Source organism: Somniosus microcephalus, chromosome 30 (genome assembly GCF_052327205.1).
Source record: "Somniosus microcephalus isolate GS21.2 chromosome 30, FLI_Smic_1.0, whole genome shotgun sequence".
Classification (NCBI taxonomy): domain Eukaryota; kingdom Metazoa; phylum Chordata; class Chondrichthyes; order Squaliformes; family Somniosidae; genus Somniosus; species Somniosus microcephalus.
In genome coordinates this window covers 31,715,892-31,737,338 of record NC_141016.1, presented here as the reverse complement: position 1 = coordinate 31,737,338, position 21,447 = coordinate 31,715,892, and the positions used below count along the sequence as shown (strand labels likewise).

At 44.5% G+C, this 21,447-nt stretch overlaps 1 protein-coding gene across 1 annotated transcript in view; it reads right to left on the bottom strand.

Moving 5' to 3' along the window:
* Positions 1-10,203, bottom strand: part of LOC147098097 (scavenger receptor cysteine-rich domain-containing protein DMBT1-like) — a 158,683-nt gene extending 148,480 nt beyond the window's left edge. The window contains exons 1-2 of the mRNA XM_085970819.1: positions 10,113-10,203; positions 8,719-9,033 (exon numbers count right to left, since the gene is read on the bottom strand). Coding sequence (XP_085826945.1) covers positions 8,719-9,033; positions 10,113-10,203 — 406 coding nt within the window. The remainder of the gene's footprint in view (positions 1-8,718; positions 9,034-10,112) is intronic.
* Between the last annotated feature and the right edge of the window lie 11,244 nt (positions 10,204-21,447).

Below are 21,447 nucleotides of genomic sequence, written 5' to 3'. Positions count from 1 at the left end.
GGTCTAGCATACAATGAGAACGATACCAAACGACTCGAACAGGACATAGGAAGGCTAGCAGAATGGGCAGAAACATGTCAGACGGAAATTAATGCAGAGCAGTGTGAGGTGATGCATTTTGACAGACGGGACTTGGAGAGGCGATATCCACTTAATGGTACAGTTTTAAAGAGTGTGCAGGGAATGAGGGAACTGAGAGATAATGTCCCGGAAGGTGGCAGGAAATATTAAGAAAGTGGTTAGCAAAGCATATCCGATCTTGGGTTTCATAAATAGAGGTATTGAGTACAAATGTAGAGAAGTTATGCTGAATCTTTATAAAGTGCTGGTTATGTCATAACTGGAGTATTCCATCCAGTTCTGGTCACCACAATTTAGGAAGGATGTGAAGGCCATTGAGATGGTGCAGAGGGGATTTACCAGAATAGTTCCGGGAATGGGGGTTCTTTACTACAAGGACAGGTTGGAGAAGTTGGTCTTGTTTTCATTAGAGGCAAGGAGGTTGAGTGGTGACTTGATACAGGTGTACACGATTATGACGGGTTTGGATAGGCTAGACGGGGAAAGGCACTTCCCACTAGTTGATGATACAAGGACTCGGGGACACAGATTTAAGATTTTGGACAACAGATACGGGGAATGTGAGAAAAAACCTTATTACGCAGTGAGTGGTGAGGACCTGGAACTCGCTTTCGATGGAAGTGTTGGAAGCGGACACACTCAATGTTTTCACAGACTGACTGGATTGGCACTTGAGGGTACAAACTTGCAGGGTTACAGTCATAGAGCGGGGGAATGGGACTGACTGGATTGCTCTGCAGAGAGCCGGCCCGGACTAGTTTGGCCGAATGGCCTCCTTCTGTGCTGATATGACTTGATGACTCTATGATACCCGATGGCCGGAGGAACCCTCCTCAGCAGACAAAGGCTGCCTGGCTGGAGATTGCTGAGGAGGTAAGTGCAAGATCGCTATGTGCACGCACCTGCCTGCACCAAAGTGAATAACCTCACATTTCCCTACATAATACTCCATCTACCACCTTACTGCCCACTCACTTAGTCTCTCTATATCCCACTGCAGACTGTTTCTTCTCACTGCTTCCTGTTACATCTAGCTTTTTTAGCAGCAGCAAACATGGATACATTACATTCGGTCCATTCATCTAGGTCATGAATATAGATTGTAAAAAGCTGAGGCCCCAGCATAGAACATTGCGGCACCCCACTAGTTACAGCCTGCCAGCCTGAAAAAGATTTGTTTATACTTACACTCTGTTTTCTGTCTGTTAACTAACCCTCTATCCATACTACTATAATACTGTAGTGTATGTGCCTTTAAGAGCCCCCTGTGTACTGTAATGCCGGTAAAGGCCACTCGGGCTATATAAGCCTGTATATTGTGTTGTATCAGTAGTTCACCTCCAGACTTTGTTCAGTAAACACCTGTGAAACCAACTCCTGCCTTCACTGTCTCTATTAACACACGGATACAACAGTGGTGACGAATTGGAAACGGACTTACCTGCAATTCGGCAGCACCTCAAGGACATCGATTCCTCAGACGTCCAAAGTCGAAGAAAAGCAAGAAAAAAAAACTGTGGTTTCACCAGCCAGCCGAGCTGGTGGCAGGTACTGCAATAATCCTTCCTGGGCGGGCTGGGGCTCCATCGGCTGGATCTGCGGCAAGGCCAAGCAGCAAAGCCGGAAACAAGCAGAAACAGACAGGGGGGAGCACTCAGGAGATGGCCGGCGCTGCAAAGCAGGTCGGCGTTCGGACCTAGCAGAGGGGGGGAAAAGTCCCAGAGAGTCCAGCGGGAACGAGTCTCCAGCTGTAAATTAAAAAAAATTTAAAACGCGGAAAACAGCGTTGTCAGCAGTAGCAGCAAAGAAAGAAAAGCGCGGGAAGCGCCATTTTTTTTCCAGGATGACTAAGGCTGGCAATATTGATGCTTTTGAAAACGATATAGAGGACTGGACCACATATGTGGAAAGAGTGGAGGTATATTGCACAGCAAATGGAATAGAAAATGATAAAAAGGTGTCAGTACTTCTAAATCTAATGGGCGCAAAGACATACGGGCCGTTACGAAACTTAATCACTCCAGCCAAACAAAAGGACAAGAATTTTAAGGAAATTGTTGATACCCTACAGGAGCACTTAAACCCAACACCGCTGCTGATAGCGGAACGATTCAAATTCTTCAAGAGGAATCAGCACAAGAATGAAAGTAACGCTGATTACCTCACCGAATTAAGAAAGCTATCAAAGCACTGCCAATTCGGGGCAGGACTGGCAGATTCTCTTCGAGACAAATTCGTCTGTGGTCTCCAAAGTGAAGGAACACAGAAAAGGCTGCTTTCGGAGAAAGATTTGACACTGGACAAGGCTTTCAGTATGGCTGTATCATACGAAGGAGCTGCAGAGATACAGCAAAAGACACAGGGCTTCGGCACCCATGAAATGACACAGGGTTTTGAGAGATGTTATCACTGCGGCAGATTCACCCATGATGACCAGAGGGACTGCTGGTTCAAGGACAAAGCATGCAGGCAATGCAGAAAGATTGGACACATTGCACGGGTATGCCAATCTGCGCCAAAAAAATCCATGGACAGGAAAAAAAAAATCAATAAAGAAAAGTACAGAAAGGTACAAATGATGAAGGACAGTAGCTCCGAAGACCAGAAGGGTGATAGCGACTCCAGAAACAAGAGACTAAGCTGTCTCAAATTACATAATGTAATTGCCAAAGAAGATTACCAGACCATTTGGGTTACCCTCATGATAGCAGGGTCCCCAGCTTAAATGGAGCTAGATACAGGATCAGCTCTGACCATCATAAATCGACGGGATTATGAGCGGCTATTTCCGCATATACCTTTAAAAGACACATCCATTATCTTGAAAACCTATACGGGGCAGAAAGTATACCCCCAAAGGAAAAATAAGGGTGCCTGTTGTATACAACGGCAAGGAAATACAGAAGTTGTATTTATACGTTCTACAAGATGGTGTCCACCTCTGTTGGGACGCGAATGGATCAGGAAGATACGGTTAGACTGGCACTCCATTCAGGCACTGACAGTGACCAGTAAGAAAAAAAATGACGATGACGTCATACCTGAATGATTAAAAAACATCTTGGCCAACGCCAAGGAAGTGTTTCAAGAGAAACTAGGAACCTTGAAAGGCATCACCGCCTCAATAAAAGTGGAAGATGCGGCAATTCCCAAGTTTTTAAAGGCAAGGCCGGTACCATACGCAATTCGTCCAGCAGTCGAGGCAGAGCTGGAGAATTTGGAAAAGGCAGGCGTATTATCCAAGATAGATTGGAGCGAGTGGGCAACACCCATCGTCCCGGTCATGAAGAAAACGTTGAATAATGATAAATCTGAAGAACAGAGAAAAATTCGCATCTCTGGAGACTTCAAGGTGACTGTAAACCCGGTCCTTCACATGGTACAGTATCCTCTTCCGAGGATAGAAGATATTTTCGCCTCACTATCCGGAGGGAAACGTTTCACCAAAATTGACTTGGCACAGGCATATCTACAGATGGAGGTTGAAGAGGCCTCTAGAAAGTATCTCACGATAAATACACACAAAGGCCTGTACCAGTACAATCGACTGGTTTTCGGAGTAGCATCAGCTCCAGCTATCTGGCAAAGAGCTATGGAGCAAGTCCTCCAAGGGATTCCGGGGACTCAATGCTACCTAGACGACATCCTTGTAACAGGAGAAAACGACAACGAGCACCTTGCCAATTTGGAGTAGGTGCTCACTAGGCTCAGAGAACAGGGCCTACGAGCAAATCGCCCCAAGTGCAAATTATTGCAGAAACAAATATCATATTCTGGCCACATAATTAATAAGGAAGGGTTGCATAAGTCACCTGAAAAAATTGAAGCAGTCATAAAAGCCCCAGCACCTGAAAATGTTTCACAATTAAGGTCGTTCCTGGGATTGATAAATTACTATCATAAATTTTTACTGAACTTATCAACTCTTCTGCACCCTCTTAATGAACTACTACAAACAGCAGTAATTTGGAAATGGAGCGAAGACAGTAAACGTGCCTTCCATAAATGCAAAGACTTAATCACGTCCAAGGAAGTTTTGCCTCAGTACAACCCATCACTGCCAATCATACTGGCGTGCGATGCATCCCCTTATGGCGTAGGAGTGGTATTATCGCATAGATTCCCTGATGGCTCGGAACGGCCGATAGCTTTTGCGTCACGCTCATTGAACTCAGCTAAGCGTAACTATGCCCACACCGACAGGGAAGCACTCAGCCTGGTATGGGGAGTGAAGAAATTCAACCATTACCTACACAGACAAAAATTTACCTTGTTGACTGACCATCAACCCCTCATCTCCATATTCAACCCTAAAAAGTATGTTCCCATTATGACAGCGCAAAGTCTAGAGAGGTGGTCCCTTTTTCTAGGGGCACACCAATATGACATAGAATACAAAGGATCAAAACAGCATGGGAATGCTGGTGGTTTATCGCGCCTACCATTGCCAATGGTAGAAGAGGCACCTACAGTAGACCCAGTGGAGATGTTCCACTCTACCATAGTCGAATGTCTACCAGTAACAAATTCTGCCATTGAAAGGGAAACGAGAAATGTCACGACTCTCTCACGAGTCTACGATTTAACAGTGAAGGGATGGCCAGCACATGGCGAACCACTGTTGCCAGCATTCTCGCAAAGAAGAGAACAGTTGTCAGTGTGCCAAGGAACCTTGATGTGTGGATCCAGAGTGATGATTCCACCCAAACTCCAGGATAAATTGCTGAAGGAGCTTCACGAGGGGCAACTGGGTGGAGTGAAAATGAAGAACCTAGTATGGTGGCCAGGTATCGATGGAGACATCGAAGAAATGACCAAGAGCTGCCTAGGATGCCAGAAGGTCCAAAACGCTCCACCACAAGCTCCTCTACATCCATGGGAGTGGCCCTCATCTCCCTGCCAAAGGGTACACATCGACTTTGCTGGTCCATTTATGGACTCAATGTTCTTAATCGCGGTTGATGCACACTCCAAGTGGCCGGAGGTAATAAAGATGTCCTCCACCACCACGGAAAAAACCATCACAGTATTAAGGACCATATTTGCCAGGAATGGACTGCCTGAACAGATCTGTTCTGATAATTGACCGCAATTTGTGTCCAAATAATTCAGGAAGTTCTTAAAAAACAATGGGGTTAAGCACTACACGTCCGCCCCATACCATCCCGCCACCAATGGATTGGCTGAAAGGTTTGTCCAGACCTTCAAGAAGGCCATAAAGGCCATGGGTAATGAAGACATAAAACTTCAGCACAAGGTGGATAACTTCTTATTCGCATACAGGAATGCAACACATATAGTTACCAACCAAACTCCCGCCATGATGTTCTTCAATAAAACCTAAGATGCCGGCTGGATTTGGTCAAGCCCAACATCAGAAGGGACGTGGAGAACCGACAGTTTCAAGGCATGAATGAAAGGCCAACTAGAACCTTCCAGATAGGTCAACAAGTTTTGGCCCGGGACTACCGTACCGAGAAGTGGCAGCCTGGAACTATCTGCACACGACTAGGACCACAGATATATACCGTGGACATCGGAGAAAGCATAATAAGGCGCCATGCTGACCAAATCATAAAGTCATCCAAAAAGTGACAACCTACACCACAACTCTATACATCTAATGATGAAGTAGAGATACCCATATCTACCTCCGATCTGGTGATACTGGAACCCGATGAACCCAACACTGGCATTCAAGCCGAATCAGCCTTGCCAGAAGAACCTACTACACCACCAGAAACTACTACACCCCCGAGGCATTATCCGGACCGAGTCAGGAAGCCTCCTGAGAGACTGACTTATAATTAATTAACTACAGCAACGTATATTATTTTGGTTATAACATGTAATTAATAATTACTTAAAATATGATGTACTGGTTAGCTAAAAGGGGAGGAATTGTAGTGTATGTGCCTTTAAGAGCCCCAGGTGTGCTGTAATGCCGGTAATTGCCACTCGGGCTATATAAGCCTGTATATTGTGTATATCCGTTAGAACCCCCCCCCCCAAGACTTTGCTTAGTAAATACCTATGAACCAACTCCTGTCTTCAGTTTCTTTATCAACACACGGACACTACATATGCCCGAATTTTTTCAGATGGCGGCCATTGCGAATGATTCTTCTATTCCCATTCCCACCTTCTGTAGATCCATCTTTTATTCCTTTATTGTCCCATTACCATGTCCTTTTGCCTTGCACCAACATCCCTTTTTTCAATTAATCTTTCTTGACGTCCCGTTTGTTCTTTCCTCCTCTCCCCGCTTTCCTGACTCTGTAATTGCTTAAATAACTGTTACATATTTTTCCAGTTCTGACGAAAGGTCATCGACCTGAAACGTCTGTATTTTCACCGATGCTGCCTGGCCTGCATAATATTTCCAGCTTATTCTGTTTTTATTTCAGATTTCCAACATCCACAGTATTTTGCTATTGTCTATAATAAAGAATAATCAGCACATAGAAAAATAGTAGATAGGAGCAGGAGTAGGCCATTCGGCCCCTCGAACCTGCTCTGCCATTCAATGAGATCATGGCTGATCATCCAAACTCAGTACCCTGACCCTGCCTTCTCCCCAAATCCCTTGATCACTTTAGCCTTAAGACATATCTCTAACTCTTTCTTGAATATATTTAATGAATTGGCCTCAACTGCCTTCTTTGGTAGAGAATTCCACAGGTTCCCCACTCTCTGGGTGAAGAAATTCCTCCTCATCTCTGTCCTAAATGGCTTACCCCTTATCTTTAGACTGTGACCCCTGGTTCTGGACTCCCCGCCATCAGTAATATCCATCCTGCATCTAGTCTGTCTAGTCCTGTTAGAATTTTATAAGTTTCAATGTGATCCCCTCTCATTCTTCTAAACTCCAGCGAGTATAAGCCCAATCGACCCAATCTCTCCTCCTACGTCATTCCTGCCATCCCAGGTATCAGTCTGGTGAATCTTCGCTGCACTCCCTCCATGGCAAGAACATCATTCCTCAGATAAGGCGACCAAAACTGCTAACAATACTCAAGGTGTGCTCTCACCAAGGCCCTGTACAACTGCAGCAAAAACAGATTGCTCCTGTACTCAAACCCTCTCGCTACGAAGGCCAGCATACCATGTGTCTGCTTAACCGCCTGCTGCACCTGCATGCTTATCTTCTGCGACAGGTGCACAAGGACACCAAAGTCTCGTTGCACTTCCACTTCTCCCAATCTATTGCCGTTCAGATAATAATCTGCCTTCCTGTTTTTGCCTCCAAAGTGGATGACCTCACATTTATCCACATTATAATGCATCTGCCATATCACCCAACCTGTCCAAATCATACTGGAGTTTCTCGGCATCCTCCTCACAACACACATGCCCACCCAGCTTTCTCTTGTCTGCAAACTTGATTTCAAAGAGAAGTTCATGCTTTACCAACCTACTTGAATTATTTTGTGGCAGATGTAATATACATGGGTTTTAAAATGGCCTTCCATAAGTTAGCACATCTTAGAATCATAACTGACGTCAGACGATGTGGAGGCAGAGGACATGTAGCAGAACAGATAGCCAGCTGGCTACAAAACAGAATATAAAGAGTTGCGGTTAAAGGTAGTTAATCAGACCGGTGGAAGCTCAGAATTGGTGCTCCACAGGGATCGGTGCAGGGTCTGGGATTTTGAAGTACAATTTCAACATTTATGGAGTACACCAAGTTGGGGGCTATAGTTAATACCGAGGAAGATTGCAATAAAATATTAGAAGACATTAATAAATTTGCAGAATGGGCGTGTAAACGGTAAATTAATTTTAACATAGGTAAGTGTTCGCTGGTGCACTTTGAAAGGAGGCATAATGAAGCCTCATAATCCTTGGAAAATAAAAGTTTAACTGGGCTAGAGGAACAGAAGATGAACTTGAAGAAATAATTAAAAGTAGCAACGGAAGTTAACACGGTCATGGAAATCCAACAAAGCACGGAGGTTCCATTCTAGAGCAGTATCATTGAAGAGTAAGTAAATGACTTTAAACTTGTATGGAAGCTTGGTTAGAACACACTGTATACTATACTGGTCACCATATTACAAAAAGGATATACACGCACAGGAGAAAGTGCAAAAAATGATTTACAAGAATAAAGCCAGAACTCAGAGGTTAGAATTATCAAATAATGCTGAACAGGTTGTGGCTCTTTTCTCTAGAAAAGAGAAGGCTGAAGGCTGTCTCGATAGAGATCTTTAAAATTATGAACGGGATAGATAGGGTAGACATAGAGAATATGTTTCCAATTGTGGGGAGTCCAAAACTAGGTGCAATAAATGTAAAATAGTCACTGATAAATCCAACAGTGAATTCAGGAGAAAGCTCATTACCCAGAGAGTGGTTAGAATGTGGAACTTGCTACCACATAGAGTAGTTCAGGCGAATAGCGTAGATGCCTTTAGGTGAAGCTAGATAAGTACACGAGGGAGACTGAACAGAAGGATATGGAGATAGAGTTAGATGAAGTACGGAGTGAGGAGGCAGGTGCGGAGCATAAACATCACACAGACCAGTTGGGTCAAATGGCCGGTTTCGGTGTTGTAGATTCTATGGAAACTCTCCCGAGTAAAGCCTCGCATATAACCCTGCAGAAAATGTGCAGATAGAAAGCGCCCTTACCTGAACACACCACCCTCACATTTTCTTTATGAGCACAGTCGTGTTTACCCCACGGTGCTGAGGGACATTCCCAGAGAAACGATTCGTTACCCCAACAGTTCAGTTCATCCAACCAAACTGGGCCTGAGCCTGGTCCACAAGCAGCAGGAGGTTCCACACCCACCGCATTTCCGCAACCCAGCTGATTGCAAACCATGTTAGCGTCGGCCAAGTCCCAGGAATCATCACAAACTGAGCCCCAGGTCCCACTGTAATATACCTCCACTCGCCCAGCACATGGGCTTCCACCGTCGGACAGCCTTAACTGCACGTGTTCTGTTAGAGAGCAATATCGGCGGATTAAACTTCCAATACACATTTACCTCATCACTCAATCCAAACATTGCTGCTTCTCCAGTTTAAGAAAAAGTTGCTTTTAATGTGTCTGGAACAGGTACATGATATTATATCCCGGAAAATCTTTCTGCACTTACATATTACAGAGAATTATATAGAATGTACAGCACAGAGTCAGGCCATTCGGCCCAAAGGGTCCAATCCGGAATTTATTCTCCACAAGAGCCTCCTCCCACCCGACTTCCTCTAATCCTTTCAGGATAATATTCTATTCATTTCTCCATCGTTCGATTTATTGCCCCCAGTTTTACCGTTTGGTTTCGAATGTTGTGCACATTGCTGTACAGCCAATTTAAATTGTTTTTATTAGTTGTTCCACTCATTTTATTTTTAACAATCAATTTATAATTCTGATCTATAAGTGTATATGTTCGCTAACCGTTAATTTTACCCGTATTCATTACCTTGGTCTGACATTTACTCGCATCTCCTATTTCTTTTATCTTCAGGCTTATGTTAATTTCACCAGATTGCTCCCCCCGTTTTACTAGCTTACAGTCCACAGCTTTATTTATCACTTCTGCTGCGCAATGCGTACTGCAGAATGCACCGTGTGGAAATACAAGCCCTCAGAAAATCAGTCTACACATAAATACAAAATATTGGAACTGACATAAGTCCGTAACCAGAATATATGTCCTAATTTACACACTGCATTATGCAACTTACACAAGTATATCCCAAGAACATCTGTACACACTTATACACAGAATAATGAAAATTACACCAATGCATCTCCAACACATCTGTCTACACTTTTATGCTGCACAATGGAACTGATTTGCAAACTCGGCGCGCATTTGCCCACCGAGCTGAACTTCCAATCCCACGTGCTCTCCGTCACAAAGACCGCCAACTTCCACCTCTATCATCGCTCACCTCCGTCCCTACCTCAGCCCATCTGCTGCTGAAACACCGTCCTCCAATCCTGCACCCTCCATAACCTGCAGCTCACCCAAAAATTCCTGAAATCCTGACCCGCACCAAGTCACACTCACCAGCTTCCCTGTGATCACTGGTCTCCATTGGTTTCCTGTCCGCCAAAGCCTCCACTTTTAAATTACCATCCTTAGGTTCAAATACCTTCATGGACTCAACCCCCCCCCCCCCCCCTCCCCCTATCAATATAACCGCCTCCAGCTCTAGTCATTTCGGGAACTCCACTGTTCTCCAAATGTGGCCTCTTCTGCATCACCGAGTTCCTTCGCCCAGAATTGGCGGACGTGCATTTCGCTGTCTAGGTCCCAAGATCAGGAATTCGCTCCCCAAACCTGCCGCCTCTCCTGGTTTAAGACCTGCTCTTGAAACTACCCGAATGGCCAGGTTTTTAGTCGCCTGTTCTAATACCTTCGGCTTTCACTCTATATCAGTTTTCTCCTTGTGAATCATCTTACGACGTTTATCTTTCATTAAAGGCGCTAAATAAATGCAAGTTCTTGTTGCTTTTCAGTTCTGCCGGTGTCCTCTCGCTTTGCTCTCACCCCCTGAGTTAAGTAAGTGGTTGGAGAGACAGCGAGGAACAAGTGACCAATATTATCACTTTTCTCAGCAGATTAGATATTCCCCTTGATGGTTCTGTAAAATTGAACCATTTGTTCACCTGAACACAGGACCCCTACGCCGATGCTGTCATTGAGAGATGGATTCAATGTGAATGAGCTGCAGTTCCGGAGCTGAGACTCGTTTCCTTCACACTGGACATCATTCACCCACACGGGCCCTTCACTCTCTCCCTACTTTGAAGAGTTATAAGCGGCTATCGCAGAGCCGCAGCCCAGCTGTCTGCAGACCACATTGGCATCATTGAGGTCCCAGAGGTTGTCCCGCACTCTCCCCCAGCTGCCGTTGTAGTAAATCTCCACTCGCCCGTCACAGCGGCTTCCCCCATTAGTCAGTCTCGGCGGCCAACCTTCATCTACAAAAAGAAACACATTGAGAGCAACGGTTAAACTGAGCCAAAATATCCCATAATTTACTAACTCTCACCCGGACAGTTATGGTTAATTTTAATGATTCCATTTCTGTAATCATTACCCACAAGGCCTGCAGGCTGATCCTCTCCGCCGTTCCCTTTACTCAGTGAATTGATTTTAGAGAGATGTCGAGTTGCTTCCAGTGGTTAATCTGGGGAAACGGGCTAAAAACAAATTGGGGGCGGGCGGCCCAGGCCGGCTATTGATATGAGCTCTGATCAACGGCAGGAGCACGGGTTTGAAATGGGTCCTGGCTGCTTACAGTTCATCTTATCCAATACGGAGTGAAACAGACAGAAATGTAAATTGATAACACCTTTCAAAATCTCAGGACATCGCAAAGCGCTTCGCAGCCAGTGAAGTCGTTCTGCTTTATAGTCACTGCAGGACCGGCCAAAGGGTTGATGGGCCTCCACCTGTCTCCAGTGCTCCCATGTGCGAATGTGTGAAACGTCGAAGCGAATTTGCTTTGAAAACAGCACTGACATAACGGACCAGATGGCGGCGCTGGTGAGCGATCAGTGTGACCCCGGACACCGGGAGAACTGTGAGGTCCCATGAACTAATCAGAGGTCCAGCACACTGATATATATCATGAGGTATTTCAATCACTAGTTATTATATTGCACTCAGTGTATTGAATATTAAAATCACCTCGTACTATTTATCGAGCAATATATTAACATTGGAGTTATCAATGACAGTACAACTGATCGCTACGGAGAATCGCATATTGATTAATAATTTAACCTGGTAGCATTTAGAATGGTTTCAAGTATTATAATTTATTTACAGCACAGGAGCAGCCCATTCGGCCCAACAGGTCTCTGCCGGTGTTTATGCTCCATAGGAGCACCCCTCCTCACTTGATCTAACCCTATTAGCAAATCCTTCCATTCCTTTGTCTCTCCCGCACTTATCTAGTTTCCTCTTAAATGCATCTAAGCTGCTCCCCTCAACTATTCATTGTGGCAGCTAGTTCCATGTTCACACCACTCTCTAAATAAAGAAGTTTCTCCTGAGTTAGTTATTGACTTCATTAGTGACAATCTTACATTGATGGCCCCTAGTTTTGGTCATCCAAAAAAGTGGAAACACCATATCTACAGCTACCGTATGGAACAACTTCATTATTTTATCAATGTGGATTCATATTTTAACTGGTATCATTTAATGTGGTTTCAATACAAATGCAGATTGACCATTCTATAGCAGTGTCGCCATTGTTGTTTGAACGTTTTAGCCAATTCTGCTGAATTGTGGATAATGTCCTGGAATCACCCGGACAGAGATAAACACCGGAAGACGAGGCAGTCATTGATTACACTTGTGCTGCATTGAAACCCTTTGTTTCATTATTAACTCACTTGCGAGAAATCGATCGACAAACACAACTCAGACTCGCTCATTGTCAATGGAAACATCTACAGTTGGTGTATTTCAGTTCAATACACTGAGTGGACTCACCCGAGCAGATGACACTGGTGTATTTTCCATGTGAGCAGCTAAAGTGATCCCAGGATGAAACCGAACAATCCCACAAGCGGGACTCATTCCCCCGGCACCTGTAGTTCTCCTTCCACACTGGGCCGGTTCCCTCCCCAAAGTGAACTGCTCCCGGGGTTGCGGTGACTGTCCCGCACTGAAGGTGCTCACAGACCACGCTGGCGTCTTCTAAACTAAAGTAAATATCACACTGCGTCCCCCACTGATCTCCGTGTAGCACCTCCACCCGGCCGGAGCACCAGGTGTCCCCGGATACTAGTCTGAGATCTCTGTGACCTAAGTATTAATTATAACAATAACAAGTAATATTATTATATTATTAAAAACAAAAAACGTGTTAATTATCAGAGTCACAATGAAAGTACTTTAAGGCGGATTCACATCTCATCTGGTTCCAGCTCAACAACAATAACCATTAATGCTCCCACCATTACTACTCCCACCATTACTAATTCTATGGATCTTCTGCCACCATTACAACAACTGCTAATCCCACCACTACTGCTAGTATTACTAGTACACTATTTCTGCTACTGTTACTGCTGCTACCATTACTATTAATACTGCTAATGCTCTTACTGCTGCTACAACAGTTAGCTTCAGTATCAGTACTGCTGCTGTTCCTACCGCTACTATTACTGCCACTACTGCTGTTACGACTGCCTGTAATATACGGACAGGAGCAGACCATTCAGCCACTTGAGTTTGTTCATCCACACAATTTGGTCATGGCTGATCTGATCTGTACCTCAACTCCACTTTCCCTACTTTGCTCCATATCCCTTGATAACCTTACTTTAAAAAAATCTACTAAGCTCCATCTCGAAATTTACAACTGCCTTTTGGGGAGGGAGTTCCAGATTTATGATTTCACTCCTGAATAACCGAGCTCCATCCTTAAGAATGTGCTTTTTGTTCTGGATTCCCACACCAGAGGAGATATTTTCCGCGTATCTACTCATCGATCCTTTTATCATTTTAACCATCTCAATTACATAACCCCTCAACCTCTAACCTCAAGGGAATACAGACCAGATTTATGAAACCTGTCTGCATAATTTAAACGTTTTAGCCCTGGTATCGCTCTGGTGAATCTTTGCTGCACCCTCTCCAAAGACAATATATCCTTCCATGACTGAACACAACACTCCAGATGGGGTCTGACCAAGGCACCGCACAATGAAGCATCACTTCCTCTCAATTGTATTCCTGCCTCCACTATATGAAGGCTGACATTTCATTCGCCTTTTTTATTTCTTTTTGCAACTGTGCACTAGCTTTAATGTCTGGGCACCCAAACACATTTGCACCCCCACAGCTCCTGGTCTCTCACCATTCAGAACACATTTTGATTGGTCTTTCTTGGATGACTTCACACTTGCCCACATTGAACACCACCTGCCACAGACTCGCTCACTCACTTGATCTATTTGTGCCGTCTTGTAACTTTCTGATCCCACCTGTACAACTTGTGCACCTGGTAACTTAGTGTCACCTGCAAACTTGGTCATACTACTCTCTATTCCTTCATTCAAGTAATCACTAAATATGTAGCTAATTAGTTAAGGCCCCAGTAGAATCCTGTAAAGAACAACACTTGTCTTAACCCGCTAATCAGAGCTATTCCCTTTTTCCGTAATCCCTGTGTCCTACCTCCAAAACAATTTCCAACCCAAAAGAACATAAGAATTAGGAGCAGGTGTAGGCCATACGGCCCCTCGAGCCAGTTCTACCTTTCAATAACATCATGGCTGATCATCCACCTCAACATCACTTTCTTGTCCTATCTCCATATCCCTTTATACATCTAGATTCCAAAAAGCTATCTAGCTCAGCCGTGAATATGCTCAATGGCTGAGCATCCACCGCTCTTTAGGGAAGAGAATGCTAAAGGTTCCCTACCTTCTGAGTGAAGAAATTCTTCCTCATCACATTCTTAAAATACCGACCTCTTATCCTGAGACTATGCCCTCTAGTTCTAGATTATCCAAACAGGGGCAACAATCTCTCAGCATCTATCCTGTCAAGCACCTCAGAATTTTATATGTTTCAATGAGATCACCTCTCAATCTTCTAAAGTCCAGAGACTATAGAACCAATCTACTCAATCTCTCCTCATAGGACAACCTACTATACCCAGGAATCAAACTAGTGAATCTTCATTGCACCACCTCTAAGGCAAGTTTATCCTTCCTTGGTTATGGAGGTCAGAACTGTGCACAGTACTCCACGCCTGGTCTCACCAACGCCCTGTATAATTGCAACAAGACTTCCTTACATGTGTACTCTAACCCTATAGCAATGAAGCTATTTGTCTTCCTAATTGCTTGCTGTACCTGCATGCTAACGCACTGTGGGTCTTGTACTAGGCCACATAAATCTCACTGAACAATATCTGTTTTTTATTCTTCCTACAAAGTGAATTACCTCAGATTTCCCCACATTATACCCCATCTGCCACTTTATTGCCCACTCACTTAATCTGTCTATACCCCTTTGCACGCTCTTTGCGTCCTCCTCAGAGTTTACTTTCCCACCTAGCAATTTATCGTCAGCAAACTTGGATACATTGCACTCGGTCCATTCATGCAAGTCATTAATACAGATTGTGAATAGCTGAGGCCCAAGCATTAATCCTTGCAGCACCCCACTAGTTACAAACACTCAATCTGAAAATAACCCATTTTCCCTACTCTCTGTTTTCTGTCTGTTAATCAATCCTTTATCCATGCTAATTCATTACGTCATCTTCAGTATCGTGCACATTTATTTTTGCGAATAATCTCTTGTCCGGCATCTTATCTAATGTTTTCTGGAAGGCCATATAGGGACATCCAAAGCCGTCCTCCTTCTTAGGGACCTCCTCAAAAAAATCCACTACACCTCACCTACATTTATATAAACATAGAATGATACAGTACTGAATGACATCATTCAGCCACCGTGCCTGTGCCACCTCTTTGAAAGATCGAGCCAATTAGAACCACTCCCCAGCTCTTTCTCCATAGCTCTGCACATTTCTCCACTTCAATTATTTACCCAATGCCGTTTTGGAAGATATTATGGACTTTTCTTTCACCACCCTTTCCAGCTGTGCATTCCACATCTAAACAACTCGCTGCAGAAAAAAAAATTTCTTATGTCGACTCTGATTATTTTGCCAATTACCTTAATTCTGTGTCCTCTAGTGACCAAGTCTCTTGCCGCTGGAAACAGAGTATGTTTATTTCCTTCTTCAAAACCTTCATGATTGTGAACACCTCTATGAAATCTTCCTTAATCTTCACTGCTCTAAGGAGAACACCTTCAATTTCTCTAGTCTCTGCCAGTAACTGAAGTCTTTCGTCCCTAGTACCATTGAGGTCAATCTCCTCTCCACGCTCGCTAAGGCCTCGACATATTAACTAAAGTGTGGTGCTCAGATTGGCCAAAATACTCCAGCTGGGGTCTATCCAATTTTTCTATTAAAGGATTAGCACAATGTCATTGCCTCTACTTATAAAGCCAGGGATCCCCGCTGCCTTCTTAACAGCATTCTCAACTTGTCCTGCCACCTTATTTGTCTTGTGTGCGTAAACCCCTAGGTCTCTCTCTTTCTGCACCACCTTTACAATTGTATCATTTAGTTTATATTGCCTCTCCTCATTATTCCTATTAAAATGAATAATTTCACACTTCTCTGCGTTAAATTTCATCTGCCATTTGTCTACCCATTTCACCAGTCTGTCTATGTCCTCCTGAGCTCTGTTACTCTCGCCGTCACTGGTTGCTGCATTTCCGAGTTTTCTATCATCTGCATGCTTTGAAATTATGCCCTGTATACCCAATCGAGGTAATTAATATATTTCAAAAAGAGCAGTTGTCCCAAACCGACCCGTGGGGGACACCACTTCACACTTCCCTCCAGTATGAAAAACATTCATTCAACACCACTCTCTGTTTCTTTCCATTAGCCAATTTCGTATCCACGCAGCCACTAACAATTTACTTCCTTGGGTTTCAATTTTGCTAACAAGTCTATTTAATTTTTATGTGGTATTTTATGAAACGCCTACAGAAAGTCCACATACACAACATGAACCGAAATACCATCATCAACTCTCTCCGGTAATTCATCAAAGAACTCAATCAAGTAACTCAAATAATATTTTACTTTAACAAATCCATACAGACTTTCATTCATTAACCCCTATTTTCCCCAGTGCAAATTCACTGCGTTGCGGATTATTGTCTCTAAAATATTCCGCTCCACCAGCATTAGGTTGACTGGCTTGAGTTGCCGGGCTTATCCCTCAGTCCTTTTTGAAGAGGAGTATAGTATCTTCAATCGTCCAGTCCTCTGACACCACTCCCATATCTAAGCAGGATTGGAAGATTGGGGCCAGAGCTTCCTCAATTTCCAACCTTACATCCCATTCAGACCCAGTGATTTTGTACTTTGAACACTGCCAACATTGTAATGCATCCTCTTTATTATTATCCTATTCAATTGCTCTGCTGCCTCCTCCTTCACTGTGACATTGGTGGTATCCTCTTATTAGTGAAGCCAGATGGAAACTATTCAGTTATTACCTAAGCCACGCCCTCTGCCTCTACAAGAAGATTTTATGTTGATCCTTAATTGGGCCCACGCTTCATTTGAATACTATTTTACTATTTATGTGTTTAGAAAATTATTTTCTCTTTCCTTCTATGTTTCCCGCTAATCTATACTGATGTGCTCTCTTTGACGCCCTAAGGTCCTTTTTCAGTTTTCCCTGTACTTTTTGTATTCAGCTTTGCTCGCTACTAAATTATGAACCTGTCAGTTATCACAAGCCTTCCTTTTCTGTTTCATTGTAATCTCTAAATCTTTAGTCATCCAGGGAGCTCTAGTCTTGGATGCCCTTTCTTTCTCCCTCATAGGTACGTGTCTAGTCTGTACTCGAACTATCTCCTCTGTGGAGACCTCCCAGTGCTCATTTACTGTTTAACCGAACCGCCTGCCTGTTCATGGGACATGTGGAACATTCTTTGTTCCAGCCCTACACAGGTCCCCTCCCTCACCTCTTTGTCCGGTACATTGATGACTGTATTGGTGCCGTTTCCTGCTCTCGCCCTGAACTGGATAAGTTCATTCACTTTACTTCCAATTTCCACCCTGCTCTCACCTTCACATGCTCCATCTCCGACTCTTCCCTTCCCTTCCTTGACTTCACCATCTCCATTTCTGGCGATCGGCTTTCAACAAACATCCACTACAAGCCCACTGACTCCCACAGCTACCTGGACTACACTTCCTCCCACCCCGCTTCCTGAAAGGACTCTATTCCATTCTCCCAGTTTCTCCGTCTCCGCCGCGTCTGTTCTGATGATGCCACATTCCATACTAGTGCTTCTGACATGTCTTCCTTTTTCCTCAACCGAGGATTCCCCTCTACCGTGGTTGACACGGCCCTTGACCGTGTCCGTTCTATTTCCCGCACTTCTGCTCTCACCCCTGCCCCTCCCTCCCAGAACCACGATAGGGTTCCCCTTGTCCTCACCTTTCACCCCACCAGCCTCCACATTCAACGGATCATCCTCCGCCATTTCCGCCACCTCCAACGTGATCCCACCACCAAACACATCTTCCCTTTACCTCCCCTTTCAGCATTCCGAAGGGACCGCTCCCTCCGCAACACCCTGGTCCACTCCTCAATCACCCCCAACAGCCCTGCTCCTTCACCTGGCACCTTCCCGTGCAAGCGCAGGAGATGCAACATATGCCCTTTTACCTCCTCCCTTCCCACTGTCCAGGGCCCCAAACACCCCTTCCAGGTGAAACAGCGATTTACTTGTACTTCTTGCAATTTAATATACTGTATTCGCTGCTCACGATGCAGTCTCCTCTACATTGGGGAGACCAAACGCAGATTGGGCGACCGCTTTGCGGAACACCTCCGTTCAGTCCGTATGGGTGACCCTGAGCTTCCGGTCGCCTGTCACTTTAATTCACCGCTTCACTCCCACTCTGATCTCCCTGTCCTCGGGCTATTGCATTGTTCCAATGAAGCTCAACGTAAGCTCGAGGAACAGCACCTCATCTTTCGATTGGGCACTTTGCAGCCTGCCAGACTCAACATTGAATTCAACAATTTCAGATAATTATCCCTGCCCCCATTTTTCATGCAGTATGATTTTTGCCATTCCCATTTGCAACATTTTATCTTTCCTGCCTCTTACAAAAGTACAGGATGTTCTTTCTATTTCGTCCTCCCCTCCTAACCGCCCCCCCCCGTATCTGCACCTGGTTAATATCTGTTACATCTCCAGCTTTTTCCAGTTCAGATGAAGGGTCCCAGACCTGAAACGTTAACTCTGTTTCTCTCTCCATGGATGCTGTCTGGCCTGCTGAGTATTTCCAGCATTTTCTGTTGTTATTTCAGTTTTCCAGCATCCGCAGTATTTTGCAATTATAAATCATTCTAATCCTGCTGGCTCGGATCCCTTTTCGCTCACGACATCCTGGGGCTTCCCAAATGCCTCATAATGACGGTCACCACTCTCAATATTGATCCGTGGCCTCTTTCTCTCCCGTGGATAAACACCGTGCAGTCCTGGGTCATTTTTAGTTTTGAGCCCCTATGCTTTTCGCGAAGCTGCGATTCGTTCGCCAAATGGGTAAATAACTGCATTGTTACTGAACAATTACTGTGGCTTGGGGAGGTCATCGTTTACTGTATCATCTACTTTATAATCACCAATCCTTTTGACCATATCAGTGTCTTCTCTGCCTTTGTTAAATTTCTGAACTTCACATTGTTATCTTTTGTGGCTCTGCGCCGCTCAATTCGATGTTCCTGATAATCTCTTTGTGGGCCTTTTTACAAAGTTTTGAAATTACGTTAGATTCCTTTGTTCACAATTATTGGAGGTGAAATTGTTCTTGGGTGGAAGCACAAAACGGGCCACTTCACTGGAAAATAAAATTGGGCGGAGTGTAAAGCGGATCACGATCGCTCTTGTGCATTTTAGGCTCCTGCCTAAAATCAATTTCCACCTTTTGTTTTGTTTATTACACTTCTGAATCATTGGTTTATGTATTTATCATCATCATTGCTCATGGTCCTATTTCTTCTGAACCTAGGTGTGTGTTTATTCTATGATCAGCATCATTTACCTAAAGGTGCTGTAATTGCGCAGGTGTTATTGCCGAACTCCGCTACCTCAAAATAATTTGAATAAATGCCTCCGTAGGTCCTTTGAAGTGAATCAGTTTAAGCAACATTCCATGTTCCTGGCCTTACGTACTTCAAAATCGCAGGTAACAATTTCTTGATTATATTATGGCGCTCTCCCCCAGGCCGCCGTGTACTGCACTGCAGGCCTTGTGGCAGGTTCTGTTGAATTACCGCGTCAAGCTGCACACACACTCTCCTCGCTTCTCTGAAGCTTTGGTCCTTACATTTATCATTAGTGTCAGCTGTGGCTCGGTTGGTGGCACACTCGCCTCTGAGTCAGAGGTTGTGGGTTCATAGACCCACTCCAGGGATATGAGCACATACAGCTAGGCTGACACTCCAATGAAGTGCTGAGGGAGAGCTGCACTGTCGGAGGTGCAGCTCTCTTACAGATGAGATGTTAAACCGTGGCACCGTCTGCTCAGGTGGATGTAAAAGATAGCCTGAATCTATTTCGAAGAAGAGCAGGGGAGTTATAAGAACATAAGAAATAGGAGCAGGAGTAGGCCAATTGGCCCCTCGAGCCTGCTCCGCCATTCAATAAGATCATGGCTGATCTGATCCTAACCGCCAATCCACTATCACAGAACCATCTCCTGAATCTAACAGAATTAGACACACGAAATAGGAGCAGGATCAGGCTACACGGCCACTGGGCCCGCTCCACTACCCACAGGGCCATGACCGATCCGAACCTAGACTCATGTCCAAATTCCTGCCCGCTCCCCATAACCCTTAATTCCCTTTACTTCTAGGAAACTGTCTACTTCTGTTTTAAATTTATGTAATGATGTAGCTTCTATAGCTTTTTGGGGCAGCATATTCCATGGACCTACCACCCTCTGAGTGAAGTAGTTCCTCCTCATCTCAGTTTTGAAAGAGCAACCCTTATTCTAAGACTATGCCCCCTAGTTCTAGTTTCACCCATCATCGGGAACATCCTCCCCGCATCCACCCAATCCAACCCCTTCACAATCTTATATGTTTCAATAAGATCGCCTCTCATTCTTCTGAACTCCAATGAGTAGAGTCCCACTCTACTCAACCTCTCCTCATATGTCCATCCCCTCATCCCCGGGATTATCTGAGTGAACCTTCTTTGTACTGACTCGAGAGCAAGTGTGCCCTTTCTTAAGTATGGACACCAAAACTGTACGCAGTATTCCAGGTGCAGCCTCACCAATACCTTGTACAACTGAAGCAATACCTCCGAATTTTTATATTCTACCCCCCTAGCAATGAAAGCTAACATTCCATTGGCCTTCTTAATCAGTTGCTGCACCTGCATACTAAACTTTTGAGTTTCGTGCACCAGGACCCCCAGATCCCTTTGTACTTCAGTACTTTCTGTCAGGGTTGGGGAGCCACGGGGCCGTATAAATACGAGGCCGTGCTCTCCGGGCGAGGTAGGATCTGGACCCAAGTGCAGAAACCAGACAAGAGACACATATACCGTACTTTGTTTGAACTTTACTAGATTTACACATAACCAGATTAACACAAGGGACACAGCAATATACATAAGAACTAGAGACAAGAGAACTCGAGACAGAAAACACAACAAGCATACATAAGAACTAGAGACAAGTTACCAGACAGCTAGTCAAGATAGGAACTCAGGACAGCTTCCATGAGGAAGCCCACTTGTCTAT